The sequence below is a fragment of the Helicoverpa zea genome, chromosome 3 (genome assembly GCF_022581195.2).
Source record: "Helicoverpa zea isolate HzStark_Cry1AcR chromosome 3, ilHelZeax1.1, whole genome shotgun sequence".
NCBI lineage: Eukaryota > Metazoa > Arthropoda > Insecta > Lepidoptera > Noctuidae > Helicoverpa > Helicoverpa zea.
Genome location: NC_061454.1, coordinates 11,709,690 through 11,728,668, shown reverse-complemented (window position 1 = coordinate 11,728,668; position 18,979 = coordinate 11,709,690). Strand labels below are relative to the sequence as shown.

At 36.9% G+C, this 18,979-nt stretch overlaps 1 protein-coding gene across 3 annotated transcripts in view; it reads left to right on the top strand.

Annotated features, from left to right (window-relative positions):
- The window catches only part of LOC124646375 (calcium/calmodulin-dependent 3',5'-cyclic nucleotide phosphodiesterase 1), a 184,097-nt gene that overhangs the window by 162,308 nt on the left and 2,810 nt on the right, over positions 1–18,979 (top strand). For 2 of the 3 annotated variants that reach the window (XM_047186513.1, XM_047186512.1), the window contains 8 exons: positions 1,509–1,553; positions 3,190–3,439; positions 7,676–7,792; positions 10,171–10,311; positions 11,805–11,974; positions 17,876–18,101; positions 18,337–18,619; positions 18,757–18,849. In XM_047186513.1, coding sequence (XP_047042469.1) covers positions 1,509–1,553; positions 3,190–3,439; positions 7,676–7,792; positions 10,171–10,311; positions 11,805–11,974; positions 17,876–18,101; positions 18,337–18,619; positions 18,757–18,849 — 1,325 coding nt within the window. The remainder of the gene's footprint in view (positions 1–1,508; positions 1,554–3,189; positions 3,440–7,675; positions 7,793–10,170; positions 10,312–11,804; positions 11,975–17,875; positions 18,102–18,336; positions 18,620–18,756; positions 18,850–18,979) is intronic. The other variant, XM_047186514.1, reaches the window with a different exon arrangement.

The following is an 18,979-nucleotide window of genomic DNA, read 5'->3' as shown; positions in this document are numbered from 1 at the left end:
ATGAAACTTTCACATTGCTGTAGTTTTTTGCGGGAAGTGGTTCCCTCAGGAAGCGGGTGAAACCGCTGAAGAAAGCTTGTATTTTATAAACTAAGAAACAAATCAAACTTTAAAGGTTTCCACATCTTCAACCCTCACGTTTATGACGAAACCTTACAAATATTCGATTCAAATAAAATTAATTTGAAACCAAGGAAATGTTGCTATTGACATGGCAATTTATTTCTAAGATTTTTCATTAAAACGAACACGCTCCGATACACATGAAACGCTTTATTAATTTGAAGAAGCTTTTATGATATTTTGTGTTTGTCATTAAAGATCATGTTCGCGACATTGTCTCCAAAGCTAACAGTTCTAGGATGTTAATGGGTGTGGGCGGAAGCGCGCGCGCCGCCAGTGATTATGTCTAACGCAGGGATAGGAGAGCGGAGGAGCAGCCGCGCGCGCAGCAGACCACGCTGCACATGCGACGCCTGCGCACCCCCTGCTGGGCGAGGTGCTCAGTAGAGAAACCAAACGAAGCAAAGTTAATACCGTTACACCACCGCCGACAATGGCCAAGTAGTCGCGCCTCCCTTCTGTCCAATTTGTGCGATTAGGTCTTTCTGTTCTGTTTAAGCTTCAGTTTCAATCTCTCAGTTACCTGTCCTCCTGTTAGATTAGTGTTTCCACTATCATTTGCTATTTTTGTCAGTCTGGCACTATCCAGACTGGTTGTTTCAATTTTATAGGTTACTTGTTTCTTTGTGAACGATTTTTCAGTGAACAAGTTACGCGATACGGATCTGATGAATTGCCACAATTTTGTGTTTAAAGTAAAGCGTAACTTGTTCTGAGGTAGCATAGCATTTTATCTGCGTCTAGATACGTTTAGTTTAGCTCTGGAACTTAGTCCCGTGTGCCGTTTGGACCCTGTGTGACTCGTCTGTGTGATCGTCCCCGTCTGCAGCTCCGTCTGTGTGTGTCCTATCCCTTAGGCATGTTCATACTTCATTCTTGTGTCTGGGTGACCCCTGTGTACCATACCATCAAGCTTGTCCTCTGTTTTTATAATATTTTCTTTAAACATTCTTGTGGTTTCAACCTCTACTCTAAGCGAAACCTTTTATAGTTTATGTACACGATGTTATTTTATTTATAGTTGCTACAACTGCTTTCACAATATTTTATATAAACTTTAAGAATTCTTTATTCTAGGTATTTTTTCGAATATTCTATTCATATTTTATGACTTTTTAATATTATTATAATTTATTTATTTAACTATGTGTGTTGTAAATTTTGCAGGTGTCTTTATTTTATTAAAACCATGAAGGCATGTTCATCATTTCAAACTGTGCGAAACATTTCTCTTTATATATGGCAAGTTATTCAAAACCTGTAATTAAATTGTAGCTGAAATTTAAATGATGAACATCCAGAATTCCCAGAAGCAAGTCGATTGCGACAGTCCTCTCCTTGTGTGATCCCTGACTCTGTCCCATTGACGTCGTGTTTTATTTTAGACCGGCAGTGGCGCGCCAGCAGTCAGCCCCAACCCTGGTGTTTAGGTGTGTCGATGTTATCACTTTTTATGCCACTCTCAGCCCTTGAATCAAACCCGAATGGTACATGAAAATTCAAAACAACTTGCCCAAAATATTGGAACATTTCCATCGACTATTCCGGTTTCATTCAAGTGGTAATGACAATACGACCCCGAGTTAACCTTGAGCATCCCCCGAGATTCGCTTGTTTTGTCGTGTGGCTGTTGTGTACTGTATTGCTTTCCATTGTCTTGGAGCTTGTGACTAAAATGTAACCCAATGTGTGTCTGCCAAAAAGCGCTTTGAATACATTAATAATTTGAATTCTGAAAGAGATTCGACATTATGGTCCTTTTATTAGGAAATGAATAAAAGTCGTTTGAATGACCCTCTTTTCATCGCACGTGAATAAAACGAAAGCTTCGATACTTAATATGATAGAAAGCTTCCGTTTGAGAATTATTTTTCGTGAAAAATTATCTCCTGCTTGTAAATCGAAATAGATTAAATAATAGAAGTGTCCTTATTTAGGGCACATTATTCTCCAGCTTAATAATTTATTTCAAAGTGGTTCGATTGTTGTCCAGACTGATGGTTATTTGAAAATCAATGGAAAGCAATGTAACAGCATTACGATTTCTTGAGCACGCTGCATGTAACATATTCGATACCTCTAGCTAGTGTACCCCAAGTAGCATGCTCAGATGTCTGCCAACTGTCTACTTCATCACACTTGGTTTGGTTGGCAAATGATTTTACACATCGGTAACCTACACCCAATATTTGAAACAAATACTGTTCTCAATTTCAGGACCTTGTATTTTTAGTTGAACTTTTTTGTCCTCAACAAAACTTATTTCACAAGAATTCTCAGCAAAAAATCTGATATATTGTTCTACAAATCCCCACGCAAAGGACTGCCTATGTTTCATGTCTTGTGTACTTACAAACTTAACATACACACGCTTGGCCTGTAATCTTTTGGGTGGGATTTTGTACACACCGTACTTTATCATGCAAATTTTGTACTGTTTAAAGATACTGCAAACAAGACCACCTTTTTACTTTGGTAATTTACATCGTAGTTTAAACCGAGCAATTAATTATGAATCCACACTTTTCATACTAACAAGATAGCGTATAGCTGTAGTCATTAGTGACATAATTAAGTTTATATAACTTTAATAGACTAACAATGTACAGTATTAAGTACATAGTTCATAAATTAATTAGATCTTAAAAGTTTGCTTAGATTATAGTTTGTATGAAAGGAAACATTTACATTGTTGAAGCTAGTTTTGTTAAGTCTTGTAAGTTTGTTAACAAGATAATACAATAGGATGAGAAGGTAACAAACTTGTTTTTAAATAATCCGCAGTGGAAAAATTAATAGTTGAAATGAAAAAGACAGCGGCATCCATAAAGGGGACGAAGCAAGAATCTACATAAAGCAATATTGAAATTGCAGCGTTGATTGTGATAAAAACGTCCTACCAGCTTCGCAGCTTTCGATGGTAAAAGGAACTAAAGGACAAGAAGTTTAACTTTCCTCCGGACATTATGCTATATAATGAATCGTTGGGCGTGAAGCTTGCTGCGAAAATTAGCTTTTTTTGTATAGAAATTTCTGGAAGCTAATTATCTTTTGCGCTGTGTACAGGCGGCTGGCTGACGAGGATGATGAGCTGTCGGAGGTGCAGCCAGATGCCGTTCCTCCTGAGGTCCGGGAGTGGCTGGCGTCGACCTTCACGAGGCAGCTGGCGACGGCGAAGAGAAAGTCTGATGAGAAGCCGAAGTTTCGGTCGGTGGCGCACGCGATCAGGGCGGGCATCTTCGTGGACAGAATCTACAGGAGAGTCACCAGCACTGCTCTTATGCAGTTCCCTCAAGATGTCATTAGAGTACTTAAGGTGAGTTAACATTCAATATGAGACAGTAAAAATAAATGATTATTGCAAGACTTTCCGTCCAGATTTTTTCCACTGCTTGTTGTAAAAAGCGTTGACAAGTTTACTGAAGTTTATTTGGGTCTGTGCTTAACTGGGTGACATATTTAATTCTTCAACAATTTGATTGGATCTGTTTAATTAGATGTGGTATAATGAAACTTTACAATTAGTTTTATAATATTAAAAGTTCGATCTCTATAACACATAGCCATAGCCAAACAGTAGACATAAGTTATCCCTTCAATACAAAATCCAAATAAAATCCTTGCCCAAATATTGATCGAAACAACCATTTATTCAATATCTGCAAACTAAATTAATAACTACGCGTTAAATTCGTCTGTTGGAGTTAGACTTTGAATACCAAGTGAACAATTAGAATGTTACGGCACGAAGGAGTGTTTCTGAACAATCCAATTAGTTCTGGAAGGTTCGTTTGATCAAAAGTACCCTTAATAGTATTAGCGTTCATGGTAATATGGTCTTGGATAATAGAGCTTGTAATAATTTTAGTTAATTCATGATTCATTTTGTTAAACTATCTTGGTAGTTTTTGAGCTAAAAGAGCTTTTCTTCTGTTACTTATAGTAAAATTCTTGGAATTTATGAAAGTTTTTAAAAACAATACAAGCAAAGAAATATGAAAAACAGTTACCTGAATCAATTGTGTTGACAGTCCTGTCCCACATTTTCCACCAAAAAAAAATAAATAAAACTGTACCAAACAGCATTTTACATGCTCAAGTCCATATCAATTTTACATAGTACACACGTTAATACAGTTAGAGCGATCTCACAAAGTCACTATGAGTACTACGGGTACGTACGGCGTAACTTTTACTGCTGCACAGAATTTCTAGTCAAAGCTGAAAACTCAAAAATGTTCATACAACGCTTAATTCTAAAGGTTCGAACACTCTGTGTAATAGAGCCTTTTAACATTTTCTGAGTGACATGTACCCTGAGCTTTTTCACGACCCAATTTTCTTTTTTAAATTCTCCTTGAAAAAACCGCGAGCAAAGAGTTTTTTTGAAAGGAGTATGGTTGTATCTTGCCACGTGTTTGTTTTTGAAAAAGGAAACAGGAAATGTCAACTTCGTATCTTTTGCAGAAAAAGGGATAAGTTGTTTCGCAATGTTTGAAGCCAAAGGATAAAGCAGTTATGACGGATTTTGAAACTTGTGTTTTTTTTAAAGGAAAAGTTGGTTTTGTAAAAGGTGTTTTTGTTTTGGAAATGAAACAAAACAATATACCTTTAACCATATAAATAAATAATCATAGCAGTTCCATTTGAAAAAAATAAATAAGTACTAGGTACATATAATGTTTTTGCAATATATGATAACACGAAGGTTTATTTTGCCGGGAGATAACCTAGTAACCCAGTAACCTTTAGTAATTGAGTCGGCAGACCTCGCCTGAATTCTATGGATGTGTATTTATATGGGTTTACAGGAAATTGTGCGGCTACTAACTACCTTGTCGGCACAATATCAGTAGTGAAAGCCCATAGGTAAGACGTGAACTACCTACCTCTAGACGCAGAATTATCGAACCATTTTTTTTTTCAACTTTATACATATAATTTACCAATCAAAGTATTTTTGACGTCAATCCTGATGATTGATTTGAGCTTTACTTGCAAAATAAAAACACTATTAATACCAAACTATGTTGATTGAAATGGAATTATGTGTAGGATGTACCTACGTAGAGAAGATACGGAAACTAAAGACTATAGAGGCAATTCTTATACCGGTTGCGCGAATTATTAGCTCGAAAAAATCATCTAGTAAAATATCTAGAACTTCTTCTTGAAAATGCATTACTTTTCAGTTAGGCTTAGACCCTCGTATTATATAAAATTCAAATACACAGCAACCCATATAAGCTACGTGGGTGCCTCTTTAATTAAAATTAACAAGAGCACCTACCAATGAGGCGAGAGGGCCTTAAATCCATCTCAGGTATCAAATATTCACTATCAAGCAACAGGGGTTTAACAAATTAACTCCTCGTAAGAGTCAGATTAATTTGTGCGCGTATACATTTATCTTCGTTCGGAGTATTCCTAGTTCTGACCTTGCAGGTAAGTTTTGTTCCGTTTTATTTGCAGAATTCTATCGTTTGTGATGTTATCTAGCTTTGCTTTAGCAATTAATGTTATGCAATTAAATGGTTATTCGTGCTCAACATTCTGGTATTCCATAAAAGGAACATTCATTTTTTTTTTTTTTCGTGGCAGTATTAAAATCAGGGTGCAGGCTACTAAAAATGTAGACAGTATATGCAGTATAAGTATTAAGCAACCGATAAACAAACATAAGAAATTAAATGTGGAACCATTTTGGAAATCCCTTAATTTACATAAGTACCCTGGAGGGAAAGCATTTTAAGGAAATAATACGTTCACATTTTTAAATATTGGTTTTAAAATACTTGTTGTGTGAATGTTCCGTATATAAACACGGAACTTCAAAACCACTACAGTCCCAAAGTACATCAGCAAGTTCCATTAAATCTTGAAGTGGGCCCAGCAATGCATACAATACTTGCGCCGCCCGTTTACCTTCGGAATTCAAAAGGCAGCGTTGGAAGCACAATTCTCTACGAACCAGTGTTATTTAGTTGGTCTTTTGTTCCTTTCACTGTCAATTGTTTCCCTTTATGCTAGCTTCAACACTGTACGGTACAATTAAATCTATAGGGTATGTTACTTTGTTCAGTATAGCTTCTTGTATAACCACTTATGACCCAAAATAATAGAAACTATGTGCCCCGCAGGGCATCTGAGGCGGATGACGGGGAGTAGCGACCCCGCGGGGCTATATATCCGAGTGCTCCAGGGAGAGTATACTGTCCCCCACCTCCGGCTTGCCGGAGTGAAGCATGACGGGGGATAGGTCTCCCGCCTCTTGGCTTGCCTTCATCGGCCGGTCAGAGTGGAGTCGCTAGAGCAGGGTTAGCAGCCCACTCGGAGGGTAGGTGCCTCGTGGTAAGTGGCGAGTGGGCCGGTGATGCTGGACCCACAGGGAGCGCGTGATCTGCGTTTAAAGTCCGCCGAGGTATCCTCACCCTTCAGCCGCTCATGTACCTGTTGCCCTCTTGTTGCTATTCAGTGACTGATTCCCGAGGGCCCAGTAAGTGAGTTGGCGAGTCTCCACCTGCCATTTTTACGTGTGCAAACATTGTTATCGGCAGGTGCCATAGTTCCCATAGTCTTCCCATTCCTAGTCCACTAACATCCCATCACAATAGCCCAAGTAGTTTTCCTCCACAGTTAATAATAGTTTAGCACAGAACCGGGGATTGTCCTTGGGTACATTTCTATAGTGTATACGGGGATAATCATCGGTTTTGTGTCGCCATTTCATTAAAGTTGTCTCAAAAGGGCTTCAGCGTGTTGGCTTCGGCCCCACGTTCGCCTCCCAAAAATCCGGGACTCTATAGTCCCGTGGTCTGGTAGAGACATACAAATAAAAGAAACTATGTGAAAGGGATAATTCCTTTTGTGTGTGTGTGTGTGTGTGTATTGATGAATGTGTATTCTCTTGGGAAAGTCCAATATAGGCCTGCACTTTTCATGACGACTGCTTGAGCAGATCTTTCGTGCCTAAGGACACGAGGGTTTCCTACCAATTTACAAACGCCCCACCAGGCAGAGCCAAAACCTGCCTACTGTAAACATACTTCATTCCTGTTTATCTTTAGATGCTCGTGCATAAGTAACAATTTGGACACTTACTAAAACAAGACCCTGAATAATAGATAGACAACAAGGTCACTGGGTGCTCTGCTTAGTGCGGTTAATCTGTGTTTGTGTAAAGAGGTGCGCTCGAAGGAGCACGTTAAACGGCCAATCTGGTCTGTCAACATACGATTAATTAAGACCATCCCTTCGGATAGGCTGCCTAAATACTAGTCCAACCTTTTATAGGTAGTTAAAGGTCAATTGGATTAAGAACGAATAACTTGTCCTGGTAACAAATGAATATAAGAATTGTAATCGGGGAAAAGCTTCAATCATTTCACAGCAAAATAAACTCTCTGAAATATTGCTTTCGCTAAATTTCGACAAAAATGTTTTCATTGGGTTAGGTGACGATGTTTTAATTAATTTAATAAAAACAAAGACTTCATGTTCAAAATTAGCTGACTCTTTTATTTGTGTTACTAAGAAAATACTTATATTTCAGACATTGGACGAATGGTCATTCGACGTGTTCGCGCTACACGAGGCATCAGGCGGCGCGCCCGTCAAGTACCTCGGTTACGAACTCCTCAATAGATACGGCATGATACACAAGTTTAAGGTCAGTACTGCATCGGGATTACATTATTGATCTAAAGAGTTCACAAAGAACTCAAGAAGGAACATGATGGGTTATTTTATGACATTCCACCAAAAACAATCTGTACCACAGAACTCCCACACCAGCTTTTTCAGAGAACGCTATATCACGATAGATCGGTATGATGTCAACAGTGTTCCAACTCGGAATATATGTGAATTCTGTTTTGGAAGCACCTTGAAAGGCAAGTGGGTATTCTTTTAGGTACATTACTATTGGTATTGTATTGTATTGGTATTGTATATGTATTCTTGTATGCTTGTAGGTATTCTTAGTATGTTGTTAGTGTCAAAGATAGATAATATATTTTGGTAATATGTAAATGTATAGAATGTAGTAAATCTCACTAGATCACTAACCATAGGTACTCCGTAGACAAAAAAAAAACAAAACATTGCATTTTTTTGACGAAATACATGTATGGGTCATCATATCTTTTCAATTAAATTTGCCGGGTTCAGATAATAATGGTCTTCCGCAACCCGTCCGGTTCCGGTTGTAAGCAACTAAAGGCACAAATAAATATGGACAAACTGAGTCTGCTGTTTCCGAAACAGTGGGTTTTATTTAAGTCTCACTTGCTTTAGGATAGTTAGCATCCAAATTAAATGAAATATAAACAAATAATATGGTGGGATTAAGAAAAGAAAAACGACCATGGCTAAGTAGGAATCTTAGTCCAATTTCTTTTCGAGTCAGAGGAAAGAGCTGTGACTTACCTATGAAACATGTGGTAACTGCTTTGTACCGTTAGACGTACATACCTACACTCACTTTTATTTTGCAATCAATCGAATATTTTATTCCCTAAAGAGTGATTAAGGGTATGTTTGATGTGAGTACTAAGTTAATGTATAGAATTAATTTAACATCCATTAACGTTATTCAATTAAAATTTCAATAGGTACCTTAACTAGCTACGGCACCCAAATCTAAATCTTCAGCAAAGGTATTTTAGAAAATCAATTGGCCCAAATGTAGGTACTCGCTAAAATGTGGATAAGTTAAATTAACCTTCGTTTTGCAAGACATTAATCCAATTTGTCGGTTTGTTACTCCCCGAGAACTTTGCGTTCCTTTCTTTTCATTTATCTTTTGACTAATTTGGAAAGAGAAGCCCAAAAGATATAACAAAGGATTTCTTGAAAGTAAGCAGTCACAACCTTTTTTTGTTTCATGCCTACCCTATTTTTTCGAGATCACTTTTTCGGAAATTCGTGCAATTACAAAAATAAGTGAAGACAAGATAAAATCGTCGTTGTCCAATTTACTTTCGCAAAAATAACATGTTGGCGAACTTTTATCTCGCAACATTATTTAAATATTAAAGTTGTGATTTCGCCAAAAATTACATGGGGAAAGTCTTGATGGAAGTTATAATAGACGTTCAGTGTTAAGTTAAAAAGTTTCAGACTGAGCGTTGCCAGTAATTTTTGACGAGTTCTGTTCTGAACATACACTTTTGTGAGGGAAGAAATTTAATGAAATTATAACGCGGGCAACCTTGGAAGTTATCTGGCAGCTTATAAACACAACAGCACACAATATCCGGTACTTAAACCGACGGGTCTTATGGTCTACTTGAGATTGTTATTACATAGATAATGCTGTCAATGACTGTTATTATAATTTTTGCTAATATAAGGTGACTTTTTTTAATGAACGACTGATTTCCAGAAATAACCATAAGTTATATTTTGTTTAATATTATCTCTAGTTACATTTTTTACCAATATGATGTCATGAAAAAAATATAAGCCTGAATATATTCAATGTATTTACTGCAGCTAAAGAATTTATGATAAAATATTCAAAGCATTTCAATTTCTGCATCAGACTAAAGCAACTGAAGGAATGTCGAGTAAACTTGGGTACTTACTTTATTTCCTGCGTTCCCGGCAGTTCTACATGATTGAATAGAAATGGGATTTCCGAGTGTCTAAGTTTAAAGTATTGCGTTGCAGACACCCGACTACTTACTAGTGTTGCATTTGAATAAGTAGATCGGTTACATCTTTAAGTGGGACTTAAGGGATAAATGGGTTTGCAATACCCGTCTTTGAATGATGAATGGTTTCTAAAGAGACTATTAATAGTTCTGTTTTATCTGCAATTGAAATAGGTAGTAAAAGAGAACCAGCTGTAATAATTTAGAGACACTAAGCAGTCATGAAGCCGAAAATCGATCTCAGTGGCGTGCACTTGGAGAGGCCTACGTCCAGCAGTGGACTGCGATAGGCTGATGATGATGAAGCAGTCATGATTCTTATTATATAAAATCTACAACATTAGATTTCACTCTTCTCACTACACAACTTAGGTATATCTTCTTTTATTAGGTCCCGCCAACGACGCTGGAGAACTTCCTCAACAGGATAGAAGAAGGTTACTGCAAGTTCCACAATCCTTACCACAACAATCTCCACGCTGCTGATGTTGCGCAAACGGTTCACTACATGCTGTGCCAGACTGGACTGATGGTAAGCTATAACTTTAATTTAGACAAAAAAGTACAAGAGAAGTAGCGTCTGGAAATATAAGAACGAGTATCCGACATCTAAATTACGTGACAGAGCTATGTAGTATTGTACCAACAATAGTCTTCAAGTAATACCCAAAGTGAGAAAAAATGACGAAGGTGCTAACTGTGCCTAACCCTATTAAACCTAAGCACAAACCATTAGAATCTATATCCATTAATGGATGCATGATAAGCGTTATTTGGCAGAAATCAAAATTTTGCTAAAATCAAGCCTACTAATAAACATACAAGGCTGAACACAAACGAAACTTTCGTGCATTGTTAAGAAGCCAGACTAACAAGACCTACATGAATCTTGTAACCAGACGCAAACTAATTTAACAACTTGAGTTACAATGAACTTAAAGCCCTATGGAATCCTTTAACTAATGTTAATTACAATGTCGAATAAACTGTGTGACTTACATACAAAGTTACACGAAATTATACCGAAAAGTTTGCTTAAGAACACTTCCTGCTCAGTGTAATTATGCTTGAACTTGTAATTTGTGACCCCAATTTTGACTTTTGAGTTAAATCGTGGTTAAACGCTACCGATATTTTTGTTTCTTATATTTGTTTCTGAAATAATCTTCTTCTTTCTCCTGCCCTGTTCCCAAATATTACTTGGGGTCGGCGCAATATGTCATTTTCTTCCATTTTCCCCTGTCACTCGTCATACTGACGCTCACTCCCTTCCTATTCATATCATCTTTCAGGCAATCCATCCATCTTTTCTTAGGTCTTCCTCTTCCTCTCCATCCATCTACATTCATACTTAGCACACACTTTGTTGCATGCGTATCATCCCTCCTCATTACATGTCCATACCACGACAATCTTCTACTTCTCATCTTTTCTGTAACTGGCGCTACTTTCAGACTTCCTCTAATGTAATCATTCCTCACTTTTTTTTTGTTTCTGAAATAATATAAAGTATAAATCTATACCAACAACGAAAAATGTCCTACATGTTCTGGATTCGTCTAAGTCGGTACGCCGTTGCAATTTTCCTTTCATAATAATCAAAATAGCTGTCTTCTAGCATGTAAACCAATATTAGCTAGTTAACAACGTGGGAGCGGGGTTGAGCGACATTAACTCTCGCAATATTTTTATGGAAAAACTAGATTTTCTCAGTATTTTCACCCACGTACAAGCCGCAATATGCATCGTTCTATGGAGCCTGTCAGATATTCATGGTTCAGATTTTCAGATATTATACATCTATAGACTAAAAAGGCTACTAATATTAGTGGATGGTTATTAGTGTGCGTTTATCGTAAAGGCTGTCTCCTATTGAGTTACGTACGCCTATAGGCGGCTATAATCCATTACCTTCATCTGTCTGCTCATTTGCATTGAACAACATAAAAGAATAGGTACCTACTAATCTTTCCTAGACACTTAATCCCGGCTACCTACCTACTAAACCAAACCTCATCTCCACAGAACTGGCTATCAGACCTGGAGATATTCGCGACGCTGGTGGCAGCAGTGGTGCACGACTATGAGCACACTGGCACCACAAACAACTTCCACGTCATGTCAGGGTCTGACACGGCTCTGCTGTACAACGATAGAGCAGTTCTGGAGAATCATCATATAAGTGCAGCTTTTAGGTGAGTACCTCTCTCTAGATACTGTTTTGTAAGAAAATATTGAGAAGGGATTTTTTATGTTCGGTAAGAGGTGATCAGAGAGAAATTGTAAAATCAACATCGTTAAAATTTTATTTTATTTAAGATTGAAATTGAGACAGGCAACAAGTTCTTCATTTGAACATTCATTCATTTCATTTCATTTCATGTGCGTTGATTTTGATGATAGTAAAATAAAGAGTGCGTTTGAACGGAGCAAAGGATGATTTCGATTAAAGGGAGAAAACATATAGGTACCTACTACAGCAAGGGGTAAATTCAGTACATAGGCGTTGACATTTTTTACCAGCTAAACTAAGCTCACAATAGAAATACCAAAATCCGATTTGAATATAATATTTCGAAGTTTTCCAACAAATAAAACTAGATTTGACATCCGAAATTATTTCTTTTGTGATCTTCGTATTTCATATCACAAAAGCTCCATCCAAATAAAAAATATAAAAAGCTTAAGATAAAAATGACAATCGAAGAATCAAAACGAGCTGTTTATTGATTTATCACGACATCGAATTTCTAGACGAAATACCAATTTTTTCAGACATAAAAATTATGAAAGTAAGGCAATGGTAGTGATGAAAATTGTACCCCTAACAAAAGAGTCCCACATTTTAGCTGAGAACTCGTTATAATAAATTATTTCCCTTGAGACACGAGTATTTATAGCTATTTTTACTCGAAAAGGCCAAATTCTCTTATACGTGATAGGTAGTCTGTACTATATTTAAATAGGAAAAAAATGTATTTTTGTTTTTTTTTTTGTAATTGGATAAACTCAAAAACTACTGGACCCATCTTAGAAATGTTTTCACCATCAGCCGGTATTAGCTTAGTCCAGTTCCCACGGGACGCGGGTGAAATCGCTGGAAAACGGCTAGTTAGATATAAAACATTTAACGATTACTCGTAAAGTCCAGTGTTTGATAAAAAAGGCGATAAATATTTAGTTACTTCTTTAGAGAGGGGCGTAAATGTAAACGATTTAATGTGTGGACTGTGTATATCAGTGATAAAATATCCACCATGGGAATCGCGTACCTACTTGGATTTTAGGGCCGATAGTAAAAATGGGCCTATAGAGACATAGAAAAAACTACTGTATCAGCATAACTATAAATATTTTCCTCAGTTATCTTCTTTCGATAATTTACAATTGTATGACCGCTTCTGGTTTATTTGAAAGAAGATTTGAACAAACAACAGAAGACCTCTTTCATTGTCAAGATTACAACTAATTATAGATTAGACGTTATTCATTTCTGCTACTCTGACAAGTCTCAAAAACCGGAGTCTGCAACCCTTAGGTCACTGAACTCAGTTGGATAAAAAGAGAATTCTTGCTGAATTTAATAGTTCTTAACTACTTACACAACAAAATCTGAAGAGTCCATACCTATTTAAAAAAGATAAAACTGTTCTTTCATAAAAACGTGTTGTATCTTGAGTTGACGAAAACATCTTTGGTATTCAGTTTATAACGACTCAACAAAAAAGGTGATAGCCTGACAACCAATTAATTAAACAAAAACCTATTAACCTGACATTCTCGCAACGGAAACAATAACATCGATTATATCTGATGTCCTCCTGGCCGATAATCGATTACGGCGGTTGTTCATATATGTATAAGGAGATTAGCCAACTGCACAGAAATGATTATATTATATTTATTATATTACCCAATCCGGGAATAGAACCCGAGAACTCGTACATCAGCAGCTCTATGCCGTAGCTAGACCAACGAGGCAGTTACATCGATTACGTAATCGATGTTCAATCGAGTTGTATGCTTGATATTCGATGTATACGAGTCCATACGTCGGCTGTGAATGCTTGGCGATCCGTGTCAGAAATTCCGCGTCGGTGCATTCAACACGTTCCCTTTTATTATAAAAGCCAGTGTTGGCATATTGGCTTTTGTTCTTTACTTATTGTTTTTCCGAATTAATGGTCTCGTAGAATTGAATTTCACAAAATGGCACTGAGGACTTTTTAATTGGGGGAAAAAATCTATGCTATTAAAAATCGTATATTCGTAAAGCTTACGATCATGAGCTTTATTATGTAAAAACATAAGTAAGAGGAAATGATAAATTAGCAAAGAAAATATATTAAAAATGACTAAATGTGTTTTAAATACTTTTAATTGGCTATCTATAAATAAGTACAACTTTTCACTTGCTTCTGTGAATGACAAAATAAATCAACCCTTTGTCATTCTGAGTTCATGTTACCGAGATATTAATCAGACAATTAACAATTAGCAGCACATTCAGCTTCATTAACAATGGCTCTTCATGAACGATGCTCTTCTGTTTAAAAATAAACGTCGTTCACGGACAAGAGTTCCTTAATAACTATAGTTTCGCCCACGCTGAAGAAATAAGGACGCTACACTCGAGGAACCGTCAGTTTGCTCACAGAGTACTTATCGCGAGCTATTTTCATAGAAATAGGATACTTTATCTTCGGGCGACGCAACGTGATTGATGAACTATGACATCAGGTCGTTGTTGTGTATGCAAATTTTTTAGTCTGTGTCCACGAAGTAAACAACGGCTGATATAGGTAGGTAAATTCGTTTTTCTTAAGTCTTAATCGGATTAAGTATTTATTTACTGCGATCTGTTTTTCTTTGTGATTTTCAGAAGTTCTTATTTGTCCTTTTTATTGTTTAGCACATAATGAAACTTAAAAACGACAAAACTTTTAGTTATTTATAGTCTCAGATGAAGATGTCTCTAATAAGAATTTACATGTAACATTCCTTTATCATTAAGTCGCTATCAATAAGACATCGTCGTTAGAGAATACTATTTTAGAAGTCCTATTCCTTGAATGTGAAGAATTCCGTCAATAGGCTACGTTTTAGGCACCTTTGAAAATTTTTCAGATAGGTACTTACAACTGGAACTTACTTACGCAAACGCCTTAGCGAAACAACTTAGAATACCTACATAGGTCGTAGCAAATCAACCCATTTGTTACGAGGATTAATGTCTTTGTTTAAATTGGAACGATTATTCAAATTCCTGTTACCGTCTCAGGTAACCGAATAGTAACACCTAGTAACGTAATTTTCAGTCTTAATTACATTCCTCTCCAAGTTGTGTGTAATTGACATGTTTAGACATACTTGTAGGTATGTTGAGCCCGTATAATTGGTATAACGTAATAACTTTTCGCGTTGAATATAGATATTTCGAAACATTTGCCTAAACGAAATAAGCACCTGAAACCTAACTACGAATTAATTAAGTTTTCATTTAGTAAAGGTTACATAACTACAATGTTTCAGGCGTTCAACATGTGGATTATAATATGAGTAAGAATATGTTTCACCTTACAACTAATACAACTCAGAACTTAGTAATGCTTTTTAATTAATTAGGCACTTGCTTTAACACCACCGCAGACAAGACAAAAGTTAGGTTTGACCTTGTTGAAGATCAGACGACAGTTTGTTACCTACACGGCGTAAAAAGGTCTAGAAAGCTTTATAAACTTGTTTGAGAAAGTACAGATAAAATATACGAGTATATAAACGTGCCAGCATCCCTTTGAGGATTACTGGCTTAACCGCTTGATATTACATCAGGTACGCTAGATAATTAATTAGGTAGGTCTAATTAGGCAAATGCACACCTCGGGGACGCTGTTGATAAATTATTTTGTAAGCTTTGCAGTTGTTAATTTACTTAATTGAGTAACAAAACCACTTGTTCTATTAGCCATAATTGACAAAATAACCTCACTTGCATGGAGATTGGAAGGTATTGTTTTCATTATGGTAAGTAGATGAACAACATGAAATTCTCTTGGACTTCGGATAGGCAAATAATCTTAAGTCTAGGCTATTTTCTTTGATCTTACAAGACGATACCTATTCCAGTGAATCAATTAAAAAAGCAGGCTCTCCATTTGCAAATATCAGTAACTAAGAATATACGACTATTTAATAGGTAGGTGCCTAGGACCTCATCAGTAGGTCAACTCCACGACTCCTTATCCATGAATCACGGGAGGGTTAACCCGCATAGACTGTTTACTATCCGATCAGATCGTCCATCCATCAATCCGGGACGACGTCACATCTGACCTTACTAAATTACAAAGGGAACGTTCATTATAATAGATTATCTAGAGATTAGAGCGGTTGAGGCCGTAGATAGTTGCCGGAAGTTTGTCTTTCGGAGCGAAAGATTTATAGAATAAGTAATTAATTCAAAGTACTTGCTCCGTTTTTACAATGGGGGTCACATTATTTGGAATTCGAACTTTATTGATAAATTCCACGGAAAAAAATAAACATAAGTAGTACCCAAGCTGCTTAGTATACTTATTCTTGAGTTGATGCTACGGCCCGTTACTTTGTAAAGACCTTTCGATATAGTTTTTGCGACCACTAGACCACCCAACCCGCCAAAGTAGAATAGATATAGTCTAAGGTACCTATATTTCTGGACTATTTACCACGGTTCCACTGGCAACCATTGGTTACGTGAGGCGGGTACTGCGATGGTGTTTTTCACAATGATTGGCAGTAATTGACAGACGCGACGAGCTATGAATTTAGAACGAGTTGAAGAAATACTCCGACAATATTTTACCGTCAGTCTAACGAACTGACGAGTTAATCTATGACGGTTTGTTGTTTATATAATGTACGGTTGATGTCCTAGTGCTATTATATTGGGATTTCTCGGTATGAGAAATTCTGGATATTTCAAAACATCTTAGGTAGGTACTCAAACTTAGTTTTACATTTTATGACCAACTCTTTTAGATATAGATTAAGATTAACTGTTTGGATTTGGTAGTAAGATTGAACTTCATTGTAAAAAATTATAGTAAATGATTTGCTTATGTATTGTGGAATTTTAATAAAGCTTTCCACAGACTGCAGTAAATATTTCATTATTCCACGTCGCCGTTTTATGTTTCGCTCCATTTAATAATTCGGTACGTGATCATCCATACAAAAGGAGCATCGATATAATTCCCAACTAAAACAATGGGCTTGGATGAAAATAATAATCTGCCAGATTTTGAAAATATAACGCTTGTAATCCCTGCAGGCAATGGGTACATGAAGTGCGGTAAAGTTTTCCTATTTTGTAAATGCAGATCTATCTAACCTAAGCCGTACTCTACATAACTTTGACTATTCCTAGAAATTACATAGTATTTTATCGTCTATCTACGATTTAATCTCCAATATGATCGGCAAATCAATTTGAAACCAGTCGTAACTTTGATATAGGTCCGAACCATAACGTTTATAACCCATAACGACTAGCACTACCACACAACATGCAATTTCATGTAATTAGGACACCGGACTCTATAAATTTACATTTTTATGGCGCAATTTATAACATTGACATACTTTAGATCGATCGAATTTGCTGTCCTAAGTCAATTTGTTTACAGAGAGGTGATTTAATCTCTTGGATGTGTATCCACGACGTGATAGAGTTAATTGGTCAATTAAGCCATGTTGATCTAGCAGATTATACGGGGTTAGTCAATATTCTGCGAAGTTCATTAGAGAAGACCTGTAGGTGCCTATGTAAATTTTGTAGTTTACAAAATGACCACACTTTGATTTAGACGTATTAGGGACGAAATATTGTATTTGATGATATCTTTAACTAGGGCAAAGATTTAGGTATCTTTGATTGCTTTAAGTATTTTTCCTTATGACTATAACTACTTCTAAGCAAACATTTCTACGTGTCCAAAATCCATTTCTCCAACAAAGCAACAATTGCGGAGATATTATTCCCTTCCCTACAATCTTTACGGAGTTTTACCTATGTAATAATTCAAAAAATTCACAAGCTCCTCTCTCAATTACAGACTGATGCGTGACGAAGAATGCAACTTACTCCAGAACTTATCCAGAGAAGAGTTCCGGGAGTTCCGAACCCTGGTCATCGACATGGTGCTGGCCACCGACATGTCGTTCCACTTCCAGCAGCTGAAGAACATGAGGTCGCTGCTCTCGTTGGCTGAGCCCACCGTCGATAAGTCGAAGGCTGCGTCCCTTATTCTGCATTGCTGTGATATCTCGCATCCTGCTAAGGTAGATACCATTTGATTATGTGTGAGAGTAGAAGAATGAAAAATAGCAGAAAAAGCTATAGAGGTAGTAAATCATCAAGTAAATTTTTCATACAGACTTTAAGAGACTTCTTTTTTAAGAGGACGAACACCTTCATTCCTTCCAAAAAAAAAACATAGAACCGGCTGAAAACAGCGTCTACCAATTTAAAAACATTTTAGACACAAAACTTAACTGCCCTATCAAACTGTTTCAGAGATGGGACCTGCACCACAGGTGGACAATGAGCCTCCTTGACGAATTCTTCCTCCAAGGTGACAAGGAACGAGACCTAGGACTCCCATTCAGTCCACTTTGCGACAGGAACAACACCCTTGTGGCCGAGTCACAGATCGGTTTCATCGAGTTCATCGTGGAACCCAGCATGGGCGTGTGTGCTGATATGCTGGAGTGCATATTGGGGCCTCTACATTCCAGTAGCAAGAACTCCACCAGTTCCGCTGAGCCTATCAATGAAGAGGGCTCGGGGAATAAGGACAGTAAGTATCAGAAACTGCCTTTTTCAGCACAGTAGAAATAACATTATTTGTCAAAAGAATTTAAGTACATAATACATATAGGTTAATCCAGGCTATAGGAAATTTTACGATTCAATTTACCTACCCTGTGATTTCAGAAAATGAAAATAGCAGCAAGTTCAAAATCAGGAAGCCATGGGTCGCATGCCTCAGCGACAACAAGAAGATATGGAAAGAGCAAGCTGCTAAAGGTGAAAATTACTTATATTATTTATAAAGTAACAAGTATAGCTAGAAATACCTGATCTGTCTGAATTTCTTAAATAATGATCAGAGAATATCTGATCCTAGGCTAATAATATTAATACTGTCCCTAAGGCG